Genomic DNA, 17729 nt, shown 5'->3' with positions numbered 1-17729 from the left:
TACCATCATGCACATATTTTCTGTCTTTCAGCCATTCTGCATAACATTTTGTTACACTCCTTTCAGAAGCACTGAATTAAGATACTACACTGCTTGGGAGCTAGAATGAATGTTCAGTACTTGAGAACACCTGACACATCTTGCTCTTCAAGAGACTGTCCCCTCCTCTTGCACCTTCTCCTGTGGGTTTGGTAGTCTAAACGATGGTATCTCTTATTTCAATGCAGTATTGTACTATTTGATTAACTGAAATTGAAGCGCTCTTATTACAACCACGTTGATAGCTAAGATTAAATGCAGAGGAAAATTCACAGGATTTCCCCCTCTTCCCTCCTCAGCAACAGCAGATACTGAGGTTTTAACATTACATGACATTGACCAAAACTTACTTCACTTAGTAAACACGAAAAGATAGAAACTGTACAATACCATGTATCTATTTTAAAATGGAATGTAATGCATGTTCTAAAAACAATATATTATGTCACCTATCTTGTCTTCCTATTACCACTGAAAGGAAAAAGGTTACAGAGTTCAAAAGAATCTCCAAGACTGCATACCTTGAATAGAAGAAAATAGTGAGGTTAGTTAAGTGTGGAAATGATCTTCAAAATGAACACCAAGACATAATCTGTGATATATGTTTAAAAAATAAGACAGAAAGAAAAGAGAATATATGTTGATATGGACCTGTGTGGAGACAAATTAGAACTGGACACACATACGAATTAAATGCAAATATACTGATATAACTTAGAAAAATTCAAAGAAACAAAAATTATCTGACATGCCATAATAGCTTCTCAGAGAGATTAAAATGTTAGAGCCTTGATCACATTCCTGCAGGGTAGAATACGTTAAGAGTTTAACAGAAAAAGGAAGTAGAATAGACGTAAATGGAAAGGTAAAAGCCTTAAAACACGATGATCTTACTGCACACAATATGGACAGTGGGCAAATAATTCTCTATACTCAGTTTTAGAGAAACTGTTCAGATTAACTTGAACTGTTTTAATTGATCCAATATGGATTTTAAATAATTGTATTTAGATATTCAAAGAAAAGAAATCTTCCCCCCCCCCCCCAAAAACTGCCTTCTTTTTAGAATTCTAATCTACTTAGTGAGCAGATAAATGTGAATGGTGTTTTACAACACAAGTAACCTATTAATACAGCTTCCTGATCACGTAGGCTACAGGTTAATTCTTTTTTTTAAGGTATTACATATTTTATATATATATATGTATATATATATATATGCATATATATATACATACTTTTAATAATATATACGTACTTTTTATCTTTATAGCATTATGTATTTTAAGGAAAATCATAGGAAATGGATGTTCTCAAACACGTCCGTTTTTGCAGTAACCAATACACACAAAATCCATGATGTAAATTTGGTAGATGAAAATAAATACATATTCTCAACTGATTTTCACCTACAAACGTAACACAAATCAGTAGAGTTAAAAGGATAATCACAGTTAACAACCGTAATGAGGAAATGAGGCAACAAATGCACTCTGAGATGTAAAATACTGTCATCCCAGTAGAGTCCTGGCTCGTGACTTTCTGTCCAAAGAAGAGTTGACTAGGTTAATAAAGCTGGGTTTAGTCTGCTTTATTTAACATGAAGTCCTGTTTGTTTCAAGTCCTCCAACAGATCTTGTGTACAGAACTGAAAATACAGGGGACAAATCAAAAGGTATAGGGAAAATTCTCTCTTTTACTGCTGCATTCATAGAAAAAAAGTGCTAGAGAAGGTATTTAGAGAAAGACATAGCGTGGAAGAGTTCTGCATTTGAATACGACAGCATTTGAGAAACACAGTGCATAACCTCAGCTGCTGCTTTTCTGCAGAAGGTGCCTAATGACTTGTCTCTACATTATAGATGAAATGCTTACAAGTAAAACCCACAAGAATTAGAAATTGCTGTAATTTGTATAACTTACACACCTGCCTTTTAGGCCATTAGCCATTCCAGTCTGGAAGAGTTAGAGGTTGTTATTACCAAACCATTCCAAAGCTCCAAACCAGGTCAGTTGCGCAGTTACACATCACTGTGTACCTTTGATTACTGGATGAAGAAAGAGAGACTTTATGGCCAGTAGTGACACAACTGGCTTCCCTCTGACTTGTACTCGCTCCAGGCTTCACAGAGCCCTTGGAGGCCATAGGCTTAGCACTGCCAGTGTTGGCACCCACGGTGCAAGACTGAGGAGGCTGCATAACACTGGAGGTCACATACTGTGGCGCATATGTAGTAGCTGTAGCCCTGGGTAACAAAGATTACAAGGAAGTTGTAAATGAGATATTTGTTGTCATGTCTCCAAATCCCTAGGCAGTAGGTTTCCAAAGAAGAGAGAGAATTCCAGCTACAGAAGAAACTGATGTCTTTAAAATAGAAAGGATTGTTTAACTTTTATGGTTTTCAGATAACCTATCGCTTCGTCTCCACATCAAAGAAAGCAGAGTTATAGAACACTAATGTCTGACCCTTTAAGACAGCAGTTGTTGTTTCTGTGAGGTGAGCAAAGCCTTTGGCAGGAACATGGGCAGAAACATAAAACAAGGTGGCTGAAAAGTCAAGTCTGGATTTAGTAATTAAGGCTTCATTTTTCTGTCTCTTTCCTGTAAGAAGATTTTTATCTGTAAATATCCAGCATGTTCTTCACATATTCCTAAATTCTGCATGCTGTAGGAGATAGTCGTGGTACTGCATTTGAAATCACAACAGTTTTTGATGTTTCATTACTGCTTAAGATGAGGAAAGGATGCAAGAATTTAACAAGTACCTTGTGTTAAATCTGGAAACCATATTGCTAGGAATATCATAATAAGACACATAGCAAAGCTGCGATGATAATGGAGGTGGATAAAAGCTACAGTTTGACAAACCATGCAAGATTAAGGCAATGCAGTGTGACACTAACAGCAGTCATAAATCAGATACAATTCCTAGTAAAATCCAAAAGAAGAGATTTCAGTGGAGCAGCTGCACAGCCCTGTAGATGGTTTTACACAAATCAAACAACTACTCAAATGCTAAACGTGTTATTTTGTGTTTCGATTTAATTCTGATTAATTCTTGCTATGCAGGAATCAAGTAGTTTATTTCAATTCTTTTTGACATAATTCTTATTTTCCCTGTGGTTCCAAGTGCCAGTTATCATTGCTTATATCATCAGTCAGGATAATGCCTGCACTTGGATTTTAATTCTATGCAACTTTTGTTGAACAGTGAGAAGTTTTAAAAACAAACATAAATAGTTGTTTGTGGAGGAATGATTTAAATTGGAAAGAAATGGGGTAAAGTTTGTTTCATGGCATGAACTAATAAGGGGCATTTCTTTGACACATTAAACAAAAGATGAGATTCATTTAAGAAGTTACAGAACCTCATATCCCATCAAGGATCAAACAGTGTAGGCAAGAATCAGACACAGAAATGTTTATACACAAGTTCCGAGCAACTTAATTCCCTTCACTATGTCTGCTACCATCTCACAGACCTCTGTGAATTCTACATTAGAATTGCCTAGCAAATCTGCTTAGTTGAAACCTATACCATTTATTGTCTCCTCAAATTTTGCATAATTTTGAGGTGAGAGTAATACAGGAAAGGAGGCCAACTGAATAGGGCTAAAGGAGAAAACATAGAGCAACAATTACCTGTTTTCTGATGCTGCTGCAACATTTTCTTTGTCTCTGTGAAAGGAGGGGATACCGTATGAATAAAGGAAATGCAATTGTCATTTGTGGCAGAAAAAACACAAAGAAAAAAAGAAAAAGACAATTGAAAAACAACCAAAAAACACACAGGGCAAAGGAAGGTGGGTTTGGGAGAAGTGTTTGGTTGCCAAAAGCATCTTAGAGGGGTTGCTCGTAAATATGGCTAGGAAAAACATCTTCAGCTCTTAAATGAAACTCACCAAATTTGTAAGTTTCCCAGTGAGCATCATCAATATTAAAGAAAACTGAAGGAAAATTACCAGTTTTGCAAGTCTCATTTCTCACACAAATCTGGTGCTGTCTTTATGTATACATTTTTAGGAATAATTTTTACTTAGTTAATTCCCTTTTTAAAGAACATTCCATTGGTATCCCAATGAAACATAATCTGATGCCAAATCTAAGTGGTGAAAATAATCAGATCGGGGCAGTCCTTGAAGATCCAGTACTTTAGAAATTATAAGGAAATAAATGGTTAACAAAAATCATGGATTGTACATGCCTGGCCTCACTTCAGAATTCTATGTTCTATCCAAGTAAGTGCTTTTTTTTTTTTTTTTTTTTTTTTTTTTTTTCCAGTTCTAAGATTAATTAAAACAAGAAATTTCAACTCTTCAGAGAAGAAAGGAACAAGTCAGCCTCAATTTCTGTAATAGGCTGCAAATCGTATAAGCACACTAAGAGAAATTATAGGTTGGTCTGAGTGCAAGCAACTGTATATTTGTGGAAGGACTGAAAAGACTATCATTCTTAACCTTCAGATTTCTATGTTTGAGATCTAGTTGAGTTAAACAACTGAGACAAATCTCAAGATTTAGCAATATGGTTATTTTTACTTCGTAGGGCAGCACTCTCAGACATATGGTTTGAATTTTGGGTGGTCCTTTATGGAGACAGGAGTTGGACTCAATGGTCCTTGTGGGTGCTTGCCAACTTTAGATAATCTATGATTAAAGTCAGAGGCTGATTGTACTGACATTATAGTCAAGAAAACGTGCGGGAATCTCAGCACGTTTAAAGTTAAAATGTGCCAAATTAGAATACTTCCCACAACTGAGATATAAAATTACAAAACAGAAAGGAAATGCCCCCATTCACCCACAGTGAATCTGCTTTCTGAAAAGGCCTTCCAAATAAGTAAAGCAGATGTTAAACTATCTCACTTTGCTGTGCTCTGATCATTGCCTTACATTATGTTTTGAAAACTACTCAATACTTTTCATCAGACTTATTTTATGTATTCCAATATGTACACATGCATACGTGCACGTGCACCCTTCTCTAAGTTCAGCCCCAATAAGATGAATAGCTCACCACTCTAAAGCAATGAGAAACCAAACACTGCCTTTATGGTAACCAAGCTGAGATTTCACTGGAACATCCTGTATAGCAAAACCAGGCTGAAACAGAGTGGGGGAGGATGGATTACAAATCAATAGAGAGTGGCTAGGATAGGAAAGTGTTAGTATTCCAAGAGTCGTCACCATGCAAGTCTGTTAAAATAAAAAATACAGTTGCAGCCTAAAGATAAAATAAAGCATTGTTTAATTTCAGTGTTACAAAATACTTAAGGAAAACTATAGTTAAAGCCAAAAGGCAGGCAGCTGCGGGTTGAGCAGAAGCAGTATTAGGCCTCTGGTGTAACTATTAATCTGATCTACTCATCTGTTTCTGCTTTGCTAGCTAAAGGCTACACTGAGAAATGCAGAACATCACTTGAGCTTGAGATTTTACAAAAGCTTTCTCCCTGAGTTTATAACAATACTAAGTAACACGGCAAGGGGAGCTGTGAAGGGTACAGAGATAGATAAGTGTAGTAAACATACTTCCACAGAGTAAAGCATAGAAAAAGGCAGAGTAAAGGGAAAGATGAGCTCAAAGGCACACAGTACTTCCTCACAGTGTTGCTTTCAGGAACTGTTTCTCTTCTCAGACAACAGGAATAATTCCTACTTGGCTAGTAGTGAGAAAGGCTCAAGATCAGATGTGTTTTACTGGCGATACTTGCCTTCTGAAGAATAAAATATTGAATTTCCTGCCTAGATACAATCAAATATTTTTTTGCAAACTAAATACAGAATTAATTTTACTTTTGAGTCAAACACTTCCCTGGGACAAGCTTTGTAATGTCAATATTGTTACAGCATGTATAAAAGCAGCTCAGGATATAAGGCCAGTTTGTATCCAATATTAGTGGATAGTAGTTCTGAAGTAACTGGGCGAGATTTAATATTATTGATTTTTCTGCACTCCTTTTAATCCCAGTAAATAGCTTTTGATAGAAGGACCTCAGTCAGTGACTATGAGAGAACACCTCAATTCCCACAAGGCTTTGCTGAATACTAGACATGTCTCTCAAACAAGACTTAAGTATGGAACATACTGTCAGTCCAAATTATATGATTTGTCATACAGCAGAAAATACTAAATGTTTCTTTCTCATAAAAAATGTGCTATGTGATGTGGTGATCATGACTGAGTTAACTGAATGATTAAGATAGAGTCATATTCTCTCCCACAGTAGCCAGAGTTTGAGCAACAATTCATCTGCAAGCCAAACTTGTGTGTTCTACCAGACCCTAAAAGAGCTCCCACTGATTTTTAAGGGATTCCACTGAATCAGAACTGTATGTGCTAAGTAGATGAGCACTTTCTCATTTGATTTCCAAAAATGCAATAAACAGAAAAATTCCCAAGCATTTATATCTAACAAGAACACTGAGATACTAATATTGTGCACTTTCTACCTACCTCCCCTTAAAGAATCTAGACTCACTCTTGAATAGCTCCTCTCTGTTCCATTATAATGTCTTAGACAAAGAATCAACCTATAGTGAAGATCTGGTATCATCAAGGAATGAGGGCATCCTCAGAGATCATGTAGTCCTTCCACACCTTTCTGTGTTTCAATACTGAAGCAGTTAAGAGAACGCTATAATTAATATAATCTCAGTATTCTCCTGCAGCATTTTGTTCTGCATTTTAAACAGGAGGAACTAAATCTAACTGCTCATGGCCAAATAAGAGGTGCATGACAGGACAGAGAATTGAAATGAATCAGCATTTGAATTTCAACTAAGTACCCTAAGTATCAACTCTCCTCTTTAGCAAGAGATTACCGAGTGGTTTGTTATAAATGTTAGTATGCAGACTATCGGTGCTATACTGTACAGATCATCCAGTAGCTTTCTATTAAAGTGAACACCTAAAAGACACATATCGGCCTCTTCTTAAGAGAGAAAAAAATTTTATTAAGAATTACAGATTAAGTTGAATTTCTCTGAAATTTCTTTTATGGTGCCTGGGAAGAAAACTACATTAAAGTTATTAAATAACTGCCTTCCAAACATGTTTTTCTTGACGGCATGAAATTCTGCTACTGCTGGACGCTCTTTAATGAGCCACAGTAACTGCTGATCCAGTTCTGATTTGGTGAGGCAATTTTTAGCTTTGTGTTTGGAACTGAGAATCTTCCCATAAACACATGCATACAAAAACCATCGAGATGGTTTCTCTCTTTTTTGTTGTTTTTTAAATCCCCCAAGCTGTGTCTTTGCAACCTCAGCAAACTATTATCTTCACAGAGACACCACAGGACACACATAAAAAAAATCATAGGTAGTTAACTGGAAAGGATAGAAGATGACTATCATGCTGGTTTAGTTCAAACTTCAGCTTGGGACAGAAGAACAGCTAGTCTCTCTTTTTCAGCCACCTCAGTTAAGAAAGTGAGCAGCCCACACCAAAACAGTCACAGTTTATCCTGCTTGTATGTCTGCTTTCCTATACAGGAAAAGCCATTTCTCCCAGAAGGTGCTTTGGTTTGCACAGACAGAGCCACAGAACCAATGCTTCCAAGCACTGTCATAGATTCATTTGTACTTATTCTCAATAGGTAGTACAGAACTCAGTCAAAGCAGCTCACTAAATCATAGCAAGTACCTCCTATGGATTTTAGTTGCATCTAGTAGTGTGCTATCACATTTAGCACTCAAATAATAAACGCAAATGGAAACAAAGCAGCAACTGTGCTTTGGGTATTGAAATAACTCCTCTAAGATTTATATATGGACATTTGACATGTACGTATGTTCTCCAGTTTATCTTATTGGTAAATGCACCATCTCAATAAGAACAAAGACTGCAAAATCCTGAGCATACGGAACAACTTGAGCTTGGATGTATTCCAGCTCCAATAATAAAAAATACTGCAGAGAACTTTCCCTACCTTGGCCTCAATTCTGCATTCAGATCTATCTGAAAAGCTCCCTCTAGTGTTTTAGAACCCCACTGGTAAAACATAATATCTACCAGCAGGCACCTGAACACAGGAACCTTTCAGGTTTTATTTGGTACCACTGTAGACAAGGACAGTGAGTACGTTTAGATATTGAAAAATACCTAAACTTGGAAAAGATTTCTCTTTTACTCGAGTGTTCTTTCCTCATTGAGACCTCACATTGCTCCAGGGAAGCTAAGATAACTCACTGATCTCCTCACTGTCATCTGGTAGTTTTTCAAGTCAATTTTTCATTTGTGCACATTGATGGTAAGAAAAATCATACTTTCTCTACCTGGTATTATCATAAATGTGAAGCTGCATCTCAGATACAGTACTGTGCCTTTTCTGATAGATTCTTGAAACAAATAACCAAGTGGTATGAGACAGCAGATGGCAGTATTTTTTTCAGAACATGTATTACATCTTATTTCACAGATTGCCCTAAGGGCTTTCTTAATTTCCCTTTCTCTCATTTGTGATTGTATAACATTCTGGGTCAACAACAATCGATTACATGGAAATGAACTATTAGGAAATTATTAGTACTTAGTATAATTTTGTTAACATTAATGAGATTTAGAAACCGAGTAAAAGGAAGCAGTGCCAGTGCTAAGCCATCAGCCAGTTCTCCAGCTCATCTTACACAAGGCTCTGTGAATCAGTCAGATGATCCACAGACCACAAAGCTGGGTGCTTCCAGGTTACACATGCCTCTTAGAAATCTGTTACATGCAAGAACTGCTTTTGCCTTGTTAGATTGAAGGCAGTGGAAGAAAACGGTACAGTAAGAGAAAGCTGCACCATGCACTGGTATTTTGGTTATCCATCAGCATCCGTGGCAGGATGTGTGTGGGCATACACATATATGGGATGCATACAGTTCCACAGAAGGAAGGAAAGCAATGTGCATTTCTGCCAGTGAAGAAATAAGTGCTGGCCAAGAACATGCGAAAGACTGAGATGATAAATAAGAGAGATTAAAATACATTTCACTACAGCCAGAAAGTAAACACAAAAGTGAATCATGAGCTTTGACAGTCTCTATTATTCTTACGCATTACTTTACTGCTTTATAACTATTTCACTGTATTTGTTTATTTCATCTGAAATTTCATCTTACTCCCTTGGTTTTAAGTGAGCACATTCAACTGGATACGACAGACCTCGTAGCTTCCATCTTTGATCACTTGGTTCTACAGAGAACTGGCTTCAAAAAAAGGCATCTATGATAGCTAAATTCACTTTTCCAATTGAACATCACGGAGTGTTTTTGGAAAGAAAGGCAACTTTCATCAATTTATCCTTCTAGATTCACACACAAGTCCATAATTGAGTTTATTCACTCTTGCTATGCTTTGTTTTGTTGCTCTTCAGACGCTAAAAGGTAAGCAGGGATAGGAATAAATAGACATACTTAATAATATTTATTGTAGAAATGTTGCTGAAGTGAAAAAGCTAGCTACCAAGCTCTGCTTTATTTTATGTGCTCTTACAGAAAAATAAGCTATCTGCTTAGCATACAGACAGGAAGTTTTTGGCAACTGGGTAAGCCCAGCCATGTTAACCTCCAGAAATTTTGGCATATGAAGAAGAGGATCAAAGTACCTTAGATCTTGTCTTGGTGGTATCAGATAGCTAACTTTGATAAGGAGAATAAGGCCATTGTTCCTGAAAGCAAACCTCAGACAATTCATTTCCACATACATTGCAGAAGGCCTCTGATAAAAGGTTGATTAATGAAAGCTATGAATTGGTTTTACCAAGATCTACCACTACATCTACTGCTATCATGTACCATACCAAGATTCTAGATTTCTACATTTGCTAATTAGAATTTGTGCAAGTGTCTCAGTATTTTCTAAATCTGTAATGACAGTCCCAGCCACTAAAGCTCATGGTAGACAGTGGTGAAGAAACCATGAAATCAATCAGCTTATTCCCTGTGGGAACATGAAAGTACAAGTGAAAGATTGGTCACCCCTTCCTATTTGGTCCTGGTTTACAAAGAAAGTCTTGAACAACTCTGTGATACTTGAGAGTTACACTCTTCAGAAGTGATAAAGCACACCCTAGAATTCCTGTCCTTACGCTCTACACTGTTGTGCATAAGGAAAAAGAAATAGCAATGAAGAGAAAGTGACCTTTACACTTATTACATAGCACAAAATTCCCTTTCCTATCCATGCAGGCAGGTGTGAAAAGGAAGAGGCAAGAGAAGGAGACACAGAACTTTTCTTCTCTTGCAATTTTTTTCATGCACAAAAGGAAGAGAGGTCAAGATCTCATGCCTGCTTTCCTAAAGACACACTCTTGCCACGTCCCATCAGCATGCCCTGCATGCAGTCAGTACTCCTGCCACAAACTAAGAGGTGAGGAAGAGACCATTTGTGTAGAAGACAAAGCAGCAATATACAGCAAAAAGGTTAGTGTATAACAAACGGTCTTATACCACAGCAGAAAATGAGCATTTCCCTGTGTCATAACCAGACAAGCAGATTTACCTGGAAGGCCTTTTGGTTTTGATTTCCTAGTGGCATCAGATTTGCTGTATCTTCGTTAAATGTTTATAACACTAAGGCTTTAATGGCAATACTGGGAAGATACGGGGCTAATACCTCTATCTGCATACAGCATTTTACTATCCTTTCTGGCATGGAGATTATGTAGAAGACACTTGTCACCACCTCAGTGTCCTCTGCTCCTATACAGCTATACCTGCCGATCACCAAAGCCATTTTGAAGAACTACACAACTCACTGAGTCTTCAGCCAGGAACCTAGTTTAAGCATAGCTGTCATTAACTGAGGTTATCTTTCCTAAGGAAAACAGCAGACTTCCGCAAATGGTCAAGAAACAGTGGAAGATGAGGTTGACTGATCAGAAGCAACTTACACGGGGATAAGCCCAGACATATTTAAAACAGGACACAACCAGGAAAAGCTTGACCTCTAGCCAAATCTAAGCTAGCAGCCTCTCATAGCTACTCATGAATTCTTATCTGGTCTAAGCCTGTTGTAGTCCACAGCAATGAGAGGTAATAGACTGACAAATGCAGCCCAGCTTTTCCACCTTACAGAAAAAGCCTGCCTCCTCCACAGGAAGGAAAAACACAGCCTGTTAATAGTTGCGTGAGGAAATAATTGTAAGCATGAACTTCTGGGACTTGGAGATCACCAGGACAACACAGAAGCAGATTTTTTAGGTTTAAGAGTTAAGGGGTTACGAGGTTAAGCGTAAACAAGAAACTAAACAGAAAAATTAGATTATTTCTTTTCTTAAAGGGGTTGGACCAGTAGAAATACACTGTAGTAAACGATCTTGCATTAGGGATTAATGACAGCAAATTCCACAGGGTTATTCTCATTTTAAAAGTTCAAAAAATGACTAACTATTGAAGATTTTTTTATTATTATTATTATTATTTCCCCAAGGTTACATAAAGGACTGAAATTCTCCAAGTTTGTAGAGTACTGGCAGTTTATTTTCAGTCCTCCAGGGAAACGGTTTATAACTCTATGTCTTTAAGATTACATGGCTTATATGCACCATCTATTGTTAAATCCACAGAAGCAGACATAAGGGGAAGATGTCCCTTTAATTATATTTGCATTAATTTCATAACGAATCAAACTGTGCTGTTCTGGTTATTTAAAAATATCTTTAAAATAACATTAAATAAAAACATTCAGATATAGTACAGACAATTTCATTACATTACATGCACTAGAACTATTTGAAATAAATAGTAACCACATATAACATTCATAAAACACTTAAGAAAACACTTAAGGAAACATTTGCTATTTAAGTGGAAAAAATATCAGATATTTACTCAGAAAACCATTTAATTTGGATGCACAAATAAGATTTACCCATTCTGAATTGACGTCTGATATTAGCAACACACAGGAGAAGCAAAAACATTACTCTTATTTTGTGCTGGTATCAGTTTATGCTGATTGTCCACAGATACAATTGAGATGGGATTGGAATGTGCTTGCATTCTCATAAGGAAAATATAAATGAATGTTGTGCATTAAATGTTATGTTAATTGAACTGCTACAGTACCTATATTTTACTGAGGTAAGTACGTTTTAAAACGGACTGCTGTCCTTGTACTCTTAAATAAAAGGCAAACTTTTTTTTCCCCAAATGTCTGAGATTGCTTTTTTAATTCTTTAAACAATCATATTTGGTTGATCTATGCAAAATCCTTCAAGAACAGCAGCTTTTCCTGCCCACAAAATGAGAGTATCAACATGTTTTGTTCTCTCCAATATAAACTGCTGCAAAACTGTGTTTCAAATTTACATGTTAATCTCTTTGGTCAGAATTACTGCTACCAGATAAAATAACCCAATCTGCAGTTAAAAGAAGTTAATAAAATAAAAAACACTTGTTATTTGGACTGTAAGTAGATCTGCAACAGAATTAACCTTTTGTTGCTTTATCACCTGCAGCTTCAGTTTCAGTCAGCACTAGGGTCTACTATCTACTAGAGCAGATCACTAAGGGATAATATCAACTGTTTCTATGGAAACTATTAATGTAGTTTAATTCAAATCCATTTTTTTCCCCCCTATCATTTAATGATCAGAGCATAAACTAGAAACAGAAGTCATACTTCTCTTGGTGTACTTTAAACAAAAAACAGAAGCGCGTGTGAGCATTTTGGACAGTTGAACCTTAGTTTGATGGGCTGTTTAAAACTGAAGCACTGTTGTACTGTTCAAATAGAAAGATCTCACTTCACCAGCCACATCCCAAGGGCCTTTATACGTAAATATGCCAGGAAAAGTATATTACTCAAAAGGAAATCTCTAATGTATTATCAGTATCTTGTCATCTAGCATTGATTAATTATGCCATTTTCTCTTTCACAATTAAGAAAATTTTCTTCAATTATTTTGTCAGATTGATTCTAATTCAGATAGTTTAAAGGTAAGAACCACAGATAATAGGGAAAATCTTTTTGACCAGATTTTCTACTGTGGAAAGAAAAGTGCACCTTCTTTCAATAATCAGTTGGAGCAGTTATTGTCTTAAAGAAATGAAGTACTGTGTAAAACAGGCACATCATTATTTTAGTTTTAAATCCTTTTATTTGAGATAAAGCATGCTGCTATATACAGAAAAAATAATGTGGGTCAAAGCAAGAGCAATACAGAATGGGCAACGTGTTCCTTTGAACTTCAAAGATGCTTTTAAAAACTTCAGTGCACCAGCAGTACTATATATAACCATCTTACCCCTAAACACCTCTAGCAAAAAGTCATTTCCTCATAGTCCTGAACTGCCACATCCTATCTTTCATCTAATGACAAATGTAGATTTCAAATACTACAGCAAACAGTCTTAGCAAATAAGTGTTACTAGCATAATATACTGAAGAAAAAAATGATATTGCTAAAGTATTGTTTCAAACAGCATCTTTTGACTGCGTGAACTAAGCAGGTTGTACATTTAGCAATCACTAGGCCAGGCTCAGTCAACTTTCCTTTTCATCCTATGTTCTCGTATTTAATCATCTTTACAACAAAAGTCAATAAAACCTAAGTCTTCCTCCTAAAGAAATACTGCAAATAACTTTCCCTTCAGTTTCTCCAGTAAGTTAAGTCAATAAAGTAAAACAATGATGTTTGCCTTCTATCTGCATATTGAAGTTGCATTTGATATCGTAAAGGACAAAAGCTAATCTACTTTGTACCAAAGAACGTGAACAAGGCTATATGATTATTTTTGCTCTTGGTGACAGTGAGTGGATTCCAGGCTAACAACAGAAAACTACCAAAGACAGGCACTCCGAAAAAACAAAAACCTCGCAATCATCTTTCCTGTACGTGTGTTACACTCTTAAGATCTAACTCAGGATAGCAGTTATTTCTTTACTGTAATTCTCTCTCGCATATTTGCCCACTGAATGTGGGCGTTTAGCTTTTAACATTAAGGATTTGCGCCGACAGGCCGTGATGCCAGTTGCGCAATTTGGCAAAGCGTGGGCTGTTACGTTCCGTTTCAAACCTTTCCCTGTGGCATGAAGAAAGAGAGAGAAAGACAGAGACAGAGAGAGAGAGGGAGAGAGAGACAAAAAGAAGAAAGAAAGGAGGGAGAAAGAAAGGGATTAGGGAACATGGCTACCACTCCCCTGCCTTATTATAATTAGGGCAATAGCAATTTATTTGGATTTGTTTCCCCAACTTTTGAATCAGTGCAATGAAAGCTGGATGATCCTTTTTAGACTGTAAATGAATATTTTTTGCATTTGTTCATTTTTGAGGACTCAATTGATGTAAATTCACATCCTATGACTTAGACTTGGTATTACAGGTCTGCTTTTGCTAGAAATGTAGTGCAACCCCATTGTTTTCACCAGGAGATTCTCCCCAACCCAAGCAGTCATTTTAAGTTAATTCAGTACAAGAGCAAAGTTACTGCAAATATTTTCCATTACATAATTAATATATAGGCCAGCATATTTATATCTATTTCTCATGCTGTCCTCTAAGGCCATCAGACACAGCATTTGGCAGCAGCTTCGATAGGTTTCTCAACAAAAGTGTGTATAGGTATTTCTGATCATTTGTGTTAAAAGAGCAGAATAACTTGGGATTTTCAAAAGTGCAATAATTGACCTCCTCCTGCAAACAGCTTTGATTGCTGTTGACTGAGCCTCCTGCTCAAGCTTTGACTCTTGAGCAAGTTGTAAGCAATGTTCAGCACCTCTCAGAGCTTAATTTTCTCTGGATTTTAAATCTAGAAATCTTAATAGTTAAGATTTTGCGAACAAAAAATGGAAGGAGGAGGATGTGAGATGAGAGCATAGCCAAGGAGAATTATGTGTTATTTACAAATTCATTTGATCAATTGCAAACAAACTATTTTGCCCCTATCGTTATTATTTCAACTCAAAGTGTAAGATAACTGTTCATTGTAGCACAGCTCGAGAGTAAAGCCAATGAATAAGAAAGGAACAGACCAGACTGTTTTTACTGCTCAGGCTGAATATAGCACAAGACACTGAACAGTGTAAAAATCAACAAATTCACTGGTATGTCTAAATTTTCTTTCTACATTTAAGGGAGTCTCTATGTATGACTTCCTAAACTACCTTTTAATTACTTAAAAATATAAAAGCATTTCTTGCTGAAACACTAAAAGTTCATGGTAGCATTTATTCCAGTTACCCTGGAGTGTATTAGCTACACTTAAAATGAACTTCAGTAATTCCTTCACTGCTTTAAAAATATACCCCTCCATTCAAGGAAATGGCATTAGCTGAATTTGAAACAGATAGCATCTTCCCGGAAACTGTTCTGTAACAATCATCACAACAGCAAATAAATGTTTTCACAGCAAGTTATAATTGTATGTGTGCCTTCAAAGTAGCAGTAACACAAGCAAAAGGAAGTCATGCTCCGTATTCAATGATATTAACAGAAAAATACTCTGCCACCTACAGATTCCTGAGCCTTATAGATATCACTCAGAGCAGGTGTTAAGAAGTTAGAAGCAACAATCCAAACGGGACTATTGTTATGTAAAATGGGCCTGCCAGGAGTGAGCCACATGTTCTTATTCTCAAGTGTTTGGAGGAAATCTCACTGCCATCTCATGCAGTTCTTGCTGACTACACTAACTGACACAAAGAGACAACGGAAAGCAACGGAGTGAGTATTGCTCACAGCATGCTCTAGGACCAGAGTCATCCATTCTGGCAGTTCACATTTTGAAACATTTATTATTATTATTTTCCATAAGGCCAAAACAAGATAAACACAACATTTAACCTGGCAAGCTTCATGCTTCACAGTCCTGTGATAGCCTTTCATGTTTGAGAGCCCAGAAAGCCCTCCAGCTGATCCCCTAACTAAGTGCGTGGGGCAAAAGCTGGGTGTACAGGTTGTATAGTGACTGGAAAAGACACTAATGAGAAGCCGGCACTCCATTATTGTGATGGCAGAGTGAAGCTCAAGTATTAATTCCATGCATCTGAAATAACTTCATCCACCCTTATAAAACCAAAAGATGAAACAGAGAGAGGTCCAATCAACCCAAGAAAACATATGATGGACACATGCATAACCAGTGCCAGTGCTACCAAATCTGTGGATAGAATATGTATAATATATGAAGTAGGCACCAGGGCACCAAGATGAGGCAAGTGCTATCATTTTGCCATGAAGGAGACCCCAATTCACTTCTTGCAGCAGAGCACATGATGTACTCCTGCACACACTGTACTACTGACTACCCACTACGATAGTCCCTTCTGCCTCTACTACCAATGAATATCCTTAAACTTCTTTTGGTAATCCATATGTGCTTCAGTATTCTCAGTATCATTACTGTCCTTGTGGTAAAAAATAAATAATAGTAGCATTAATGTATTAAAACTGCAGAAAATGTGCAGTGCACAGCAAATGCAGTCATGTACTGTAAGTTACACTGAGAAATGTGATTTGCACTATGCACGTTGATGCACTAACATTTGCAACCTAATACCACATTAAACTTCAGCTATACTAATAAATACTAATAAATAATAAATACTAATTTAAAGCCACAGACTACATCCAGTCAGATTACTTCTTTAATAAAATATATTACTGTCAGATGCATCTATAGGGGAGTGAATGTTTACTACAACATTCCAAATCCCTCCATCGTAAAGATTCGTATGTGTGCCATTGCATCAAAGCATGTAACGTAGGGTACATATCCTAAGAATTAGGTTTGCACATTTGATGAGAGAAATGGATCCAATGGGGATGCAATGCCAAGCCTGATATTCAGGCACCCACCCTTGAACTTTGGTGAACTGCAATGGAAGGCTTGTGGCAGACATTAAGTCTACATGTTGTATTTTCATAGGGAAGGTGACAGCCATCTTCCTTACTGGCTCAACTTTGTTACTGTGTGATCAAAAGCTCAAAGTATTCATGGAAGAAACATGCTGGTAAAAAGAAGAGGGTGACAAAAAAGAGCAAGTGGATTGAGTATCAAAGAAATCATAAACATAGGTAGTGGCTTAGAGTAGATAATGTGAAATAGGAACTTGAAGTACAAGAATAGAAAATGAGGCTTACATGCAAAATGCTCCAATTCAACTTCAATTATATGCAATAATTTAAAATAAATTGGATCCCTGGCAGTATAAGATAATCACGGGTCTTTAATCCCTCATCTTATTTCTGTGCATACTCATTTTACCAGCGTTATTGTTAGGTCATAGGAGAAATATATTTCACCTCAGCAAAAGCAGTCCTGTGCTTCCTTATTTTACAAGTTTTGGTTGCACTTCCAACAAAACGTGAGCAAATGATTATGGATACGGATGGTAAAAAGCTCCTTTAGTGTATCACCTCAGATGAATCAGATGCCAGTCAGGATCATCCAAATAAATTGCACATAAGTTTCATTGCTATCACAACATTATGTATTTTCATACAGTTACATGATCAAGCAGTTCACAGGATTTGGTCTTAGAAACTCACTGCATTCACACACACCGGTAAGTACATAAAGGCTGCATGGGCAGGGAGCTTCCAGATTTTAACACACTTTTTTGTACTGTCTTCAATGCATGCCAATTTGTTAACCCTCTCCATTCAGATTACTCTCACTGATAGCATTTTAATTTTAGTTACTTTTAAGTAATCGTGTTAGAGAACGTGTAAGACAAGAAAATAGTCGTATATGCTTGT

General features: G+C 36.8%; 1 protein-coding gene across 2 annotated transcripts in view; it reads right to left on the bottom strand.

Annotated features, from left to right (window-relative positions):
* Window positions 1-2002: 2002 nt before the first annotated feature.
* The window catches only part of LOC107315549 (LIM domain-binding protein 3-like), an 83511-nt gene continuing 67784 nt past the window's right edge, over window positions 2003-17729 (bottom strand). Inside the window, exons 9-10 of one of the 2 annotated variants that reach the window (XM_032445482.1) lie at window positions 3683-3718; window positions 2003-2285 (exon numbers count right to left, since the gene is read on the bottom strand). In XM_032445482.1, coding sequence (XP_032301373.1) covers window positions 2018-2285; window positions 3683-3718 — 304 coding nt within the window. In that variant the 3' untranslated portion in view covers window positions 2003-2017. Of the gene's footprint in view, window positions 2286-3682; window positions 3719-13104; window positions 14053-17729 lie in introns of those variants that run through there. The other variant, XM_015866012.2, reaches the window with a different exon arrangement.

This window comes from Coturnix japonica, chromosome 6, assembly GCF_001577835.2.
Source record: "Coturnix japonica isolate 7356 chromosome 6, Coturnix japonica 2.1, whole genome shotgun sequence".
NCBI lineage: Eukaryota > Metazoa > Chordata > Aves > Galliformes > Phasianidae > Coturnix > Coturnix japonica.
This window is presented reverse-complemented; position numbering and strand designations above follow the sequence as displayed.